The sequence below is a fragment of the Lotus japonicus genome, chromosome 3 (assembly GCF_012489685.1).
Source record: "Lotus japonicus ecotype B-129 chromosome 3, LjGifu_v1.2".
Classification (NCBI taxonomy): domain Eukaryota; kingdom Viridiplantae; phylum Streptophyta; class Magnoliopsida; order Fabales; family Fabaceae; genus Lotus; species Lotus japonicus.
This window is the reverse complement of record NC_080043.1, coordinates 5,704,004-5,709,922: the sequence shown is the minus strand read 5'-3', so window position 1 is coordinate 5,709,922 and position 5,919 is coordinate 5,704,004. Positions and strand designations below refer to the sequence as shown.

The 5,919-nt window shown below is 35.5% G+C and overlaps 1 protein-coding gene across 1 annotated transcript; it reads right to left on the bottom strand.

Moving 5' to 3' along the window:
- Positions 1-1,864: 1,864 nt before the first annotated feature.
- LOC130748692 (L-gulonolactone oxidase 3) lies at positions 1,865-4,750 on the bottom strand. The gene is made up of 3 exons (XM_057601934.1): positions 3,942-4,750; positions 3,064-3,319; positions 1,865-2,785 (listed from the first exon to the last, which is right to left on the bottom strand). Exons 1-3 carry the CDS (start codon positions 4,641-4,643, stop codon positions 1,962-1,964), a joined length of 1,782 nt encoding a protein of 593 aa, XP_057457917.1. The 5' UTR covers positions 4,644-4,750; the 3' UTR covers positions 1,865-1,961.
- Between the last annotated feature and the right edge of the window lie 1,169 nt (positions 4,751-5,919).

Here is a 5,919-nt window from a genome sequence, read left to right as displayed (position 1 = left end):
TAGCTGATAGCTGAAAGCTGATAAGCTAGTTGAAAGCTGAAAAGCTACGTGATTGAAACAAAAGTGTTTGGTAAAACTAGCTGTTAAACAAGCTGAAATTGTAAAATGACATAAAAGGACATACTTGTATAATTATTTTTATATTTAACATTACTTTATTTTCACATTAATACCAATATAATATTAATATTAAAATTATTATCACTTTAAATATTTTTATTAGCTTCAGTTATTTATCATCTTAAAAATATAATATTAATTTTTATTTATTTTTATTAATATAATATTTATAATACTTGTGGTGCGCAGCGGTGTGGCGGGAATGGTGGCGGAAACTGCATACGTAAGTGTGAGGGGAAAATATGTTTAGTGTTTTTATAAATATATAAGGGTAATGGTAGAATTTTAATAAAATAATAAGGATAAAAATGAGAATAAATTTAATAAGCTATAAGCTACCTGAGATAGCTTATAGCTTAAAACTTTAAGCTACTAAAATAAGCTCTTTCACCAAACACTTTTGAAGAGCTTTTAAGCTAGTCAAATAAGCTTTAAGCTAGTCAAATAAGCTATAAGCTAGCTGAAATGGCATGCCAAACATAGCCTAAATATCATGTTATCAACTATTCTCACCGTCTCTATAGGTCTTCTTTGTATATGCTTATACTGCCTTGACTCATTTTCCATCAGCTTCTCCAAGATTGGCTCAAATGCAATGTCTTCTCTAATCTCCTCATTGCATATCTTATCATTCTTAATGTCCACTCATCCATCTTAGCATTCTCATTTTTGCTACTCCAATTTTTTCTCATGTTATTCTGTTAGAGCCCAACATTTACTACCATATAGAGTATAGCAGGTCCTGTAGCGGTTCGGTAAATTTTTCCTTGGGTTATGGTTACAAGTAACCAACCACCCAGCTTGAATTCTATATATATGTTCACGAGTATGATTTCAGAAGTGTTTTATAAAGCAGGGAATACATTAACTTTCTAGCTATGATATATGCCTAACCGAATTTGATATCATATAGCAAAGGTGTTTGGCACTTTGATTTGATAAATGGTACTTTTCCATTTAACTCTAGAGGCACCAAATTAGGTGAGGACCAAAAATGTAAACTAATTAACTCACCACACATTAAAAGGAAAAAGAAAAAGATACAGAGGGGGAGCATATATCATCATGCTACTGCTGGATATCAGATGGAAGGTAACACATAAATCACGGAAGATAGATTAGAAATGCATCTCAATCTGAGCATGAGTATGTTTTGTGTGTAACAGGGGGGTGGGGTGGATGTTATCCAGATGTTGACTTCTTAGGATGCTTCTTGTTATGTCTTTTTCATTGTTTGGTTAAAGCTAGGTACTCTTTCATTTGACTAAGCCATTTTTTTCTTCTTAAAGTAATATGTAAAGGCTATATGCAAATGCTAGAAGTATTCTGCTTAAACAGTAGAAAACTAGACCCAGCCCAGCATGTAACTTGATGCAAACATGCAGGTAGTCCATGCTGAAAATATCCAATGCTTTGTCTGCTTTAGAGAATGAAGCTTCTGCCTTAGAATCCTAGATTGCTGCATTGCAGCAGATACGTGGTGCAGGTGCTCATGAAGGAAATGGGGATATGGAAGTTCTGAAATCCGGTATATCTGATTCAGAAAAGGACATCAATAGATAGAAAGAACTTGTTGAGAAAGAAAAGATGAGATCTAAATCTGAGAGGGAGGCTGCTGAGGATGAGAGAAAGAAGGTTGCAGAAGCACGGAAGTAATTGGAAGCTGAGAAGGAAAATAGCTGCTGATATAGAGAACAAGATTGCAAAAGTCGAAGCGAAGTATAGGCTTCAGCAATTTCCGCGATTTCAAGAATATATAATCATGTAACCATATTAATCCCTATTAAAACCTTATGTAATGTAGGAAAAAAACTTGTATAATATTAAACGCACATCATACATTATACAATGGAGGATGGTTTGGGTTGTGGTAAATACCTACAAACTCTAGCTTCCTTATAGATGAGACCATGGGTACATTTGTAACCCATTAGTGGACTGCAATGTTTGTCTTCACTACAAATGCATTGCCCCTCCAGAGCACAGCCATCAACTTTATCTGATTCCTTCCCATACAGAATTGCTTCTGACCATTCACTAGAGAACACATTTTGTGGATCCATTTGTTGTTTAGCTGCAATAAACAGATTAAACTTTGGATACTTATTTTGCACCTCTAAGAATGCTAAGTTCCTATTCTTAGCCAAATGTGGCTTAGCCCCATATTTGAAGAATGCCAATTGCTCCACTTCCTCCCACACATCCTGGTTTAGTCTAGGAGTTGATGCGTCGTTTGCACGATAGTAGTTGAAATCAATCACTACAGAGTCTTCAGATTGTCCTAGATATGCACTTGAGGCTTTGATGAAGCGTATTAAAATCCCATTGTAGTTGTCTATCCCACAGAAATTTTCTGAATTTAGATCTCTCAGTTTTCTCACGTCACGGATGAAGTCTTCAAATTTGGAAGCAGGGAAGATTGCCGTTGACTCATAGAAGAACAACCCTTTGATTCTTGGATCCCAAGCACATGATGTGTCAGTTCTTGTTGAATATAGGCATGAACCTGAAGTTTGCATTTTCCCTTGATAACCCACAACTGGATAGCCACTGAAAATAAGGCCATTGTTCTTCAACCCATTGGCTATTAATTTCTTCACTCCCAAAGTAGCAGCTGCCGTTACGCATTTCCCATTTGGGTTTCTTGTATTTTCCAGCAATTTCTCTGCATTTTGCAACATGTAGGATATTATTAAAACTTTTAGGCTGTGATATTGGATATGCAATTTCTCAAGTTATATAATCATTTTATCCACATTAATTTGAGTGTTTCTTGGGTGCTTGAGACCATAGTGGACACAAATCAGAAATAGAAAAAAAAAATGATCTATAAAGAGTGGATTTAGTGTTAGGATATCTAAATATTAAAGTTGCTAATAATAAGAACAATATGCCACCATGTACATGTAAAGTATCTATGATGTTAGAAGAGAGCATTTTTACCTGCTCCTCTAACAGTTTCGGAGATCAAGATGGAATTGGGTTGAAATCCAATGAAGTCATAGAGTCCATCACCAGAAGCACTTAAGGGAACCCTTGAATCATACCTGTACACAGCCGTATGTCTTGATGGATACCAAGTTATGTCTGCAAACTCATACTGCTTTGCATGGTCTATGTACACATCTTCAATATGAGTATCATCCGTGAAATTGAAGGTTATACTTCTTTTGAACCTATGTTCAAGTGACAATGTTACCTGTATGTTAACATTTATAATCATCAAAATTAAAACAAGGAGGTCACTTTGATGGGTACTTGGTTGTATCACTCTGGACAACCCATTTTGGATATACTGGTATAGACACTCCAAATGAGGAAAACAAAGATATTTTGGGCATAGACTCTCAAATGAGGAACACATGGAAAATGTTCGGGGATTATCCAAGTGGTGAAGAGACCTAGAATGAGATAGGAAGAATATAGAGATAAGTGATTTATGTGGAAGATAGAGAGAAAAAGTGAGTGTCTGAAAGGTGTCTTAGTGGTTAATGAATCAGAACTCAGAACACAAAGAAAAAAATAGTTCAATTGTGATACAATCTCAATGCAAAACAGTTTTTCACACTGAGAGTGAATCACAATATGCCACATAGTAGGAACAGTTAACGAGTGAGACATGGATTGAGTTTAATTACTATGACAATCTGACATCGTTTTACACCGTCATCCGATTAGAATATATCAATTTCTCATGTCACAAATGAAAAATTGAAAGATGTGATTAAATGCATACGTTAAACTCTTTACATTGTCGGTCTGTAAATACACATTAAATTCAAAAATGAAATCATCTTATATACTAACAAACAAATACTGACCTTGGAGATGGCACCCAACACACCTAGTGACAGTTTAGCTGCATTAAGCAGAGGATCTGGTGCTTTCAACTTCAAAACCTTGGCATACCCTTCAGATTTAGAAGCAGGAACAACAATACTAATCCCCAGAACATGATCATGAACAGCACCACCTTTCCCCCACCAAGAACTCCCATGTGCACCAGTACTAATCAACCCTCCAACACTCACACCCTCCCAATAAGGCGCCGCCACCAAACTAAACCCACCACGCTCCACCTCATCAATCAACCGCCGCAACCCCACACCGGAAGCCACCGTCACAGCCAGATTCGCCGCATCGATTTCGATCCCTGTGTCGTACTTCTCAGTGCTGATTAGCAGAGTGTTGGCTTGTGAAGAAGGACATGCGAGCTTGGGAATGGTGTGGGAGAATTTGGTGACGACTTTGACTTTGAGGTGGTTCTGCACGGCGTAGGAGACGGCGGAGTGGAGCTGTTGCTCGGTGGTGGGGTAGGTGACGTTGAGGGCATGACAGTCTTTGCGGTCGTTCCAGGTGCCGTAGGAGTTAAGGAGTGTGCAGCCGGATTGGTTGCATTGAACAGGGGACTCTGGCACCATTCCATGGATGAGTGGAAAAGGAAGTGTGTGAATGATGATGCTCAAAACCCACCATGTCCAATACTTATACCTGCTGCTACTACTACTACCCATTGGATTCATTGGACGGAGGAGGAGGTGGTGGTGGTGGTGGTGGTGAATGGGTTTTCAGTTTTGTGTTGCTTTTTGTTTTTGTCGTTTGAATTTCTTGGTGGTAACGTTTATACTGAACTGATTACGCAACAAAATCATTACTACTTTATTGGATTGTCGGATTCAGTGCATGTCTGTTTCAAAAGAGAATAAAAAATTCATTGCATGTCCCAACTAGATATAAATAAGGTCAAATCATGATAGTTTTTTATACGATAAATCCCACATTTTAGGGATTGATCCATGTATCTCCTCCACTTGATTTATATGTCATTTAACTTTTACCACTTATATTATACTCCCTCCGTTCTTATATATAAGTCACAAATAACTAATTCTCTTAGATTAAGAAAAATAGCTACTAGTAATAAATTTGTAAAAAAAATATTTACTTTCCTAGATTACTCTTATTTACTTTCCTATGATTTTCTCTCTCCAAGTTAATACTTCTAAAGTTTATCATATCTTTCATATTAAATATGAGGGTGAACTTGGAAAAAATTATTTAATGTTTCCTAGATATTAGAAAGTGACTTATATTTTGTAACAAATTTTTTTCAAAAAATGTGACTTATAATAGGGAACAGAGGAAGTATATCATTCGAGCACAAAATCATGATAGTTTTTTAAGATGTGGTATGGATTTAAATTTTATTTTTTGCCGCATCACTAAAAATTCGACTGCAATTTTATTAAACACATCTCAAAATATTATGAATAATGTTTAGTTCATAAACCAATTTCATCTCCACCTTTTAAAATAAGGTAAAAATGAGAGATAACTGAGTGATATGATTTGTGATGCAATAAAAAATAGGGATATACAGAAAAAAAAAATGATTGAATATGAGATGAAAAAGAGAAAATAAAATGTGTATATATGATTACTCTCTCAAATATGAGTTGGAAGAAAAAAAATTTAGTTTTAAGTTTTCCATTTTGTCTTGGTCTAAAATTAAACCATCACAAAATTAGTGTTCTAACCCTTTTTGGTGAATCATGTGAATAATGTTTCTTTCACACCTCTCTTTGAGGTGGAAAGATGTGGAATGAAGAGAGAGATAAGAAAAAAAGAAAAAGTAAGATAGAGAAAGTATGAGATGTGATAAATGATAAGAAAAAGAGAGATAGAAATATAAATAGATCAAAATGAAGTGTTTAGAAAATGAGGTGTGTATATATCATTGTTGAAATCATGTATCACCACCGTACTTATTTAGAGTCACACGGTTAAAAAATTAAACTG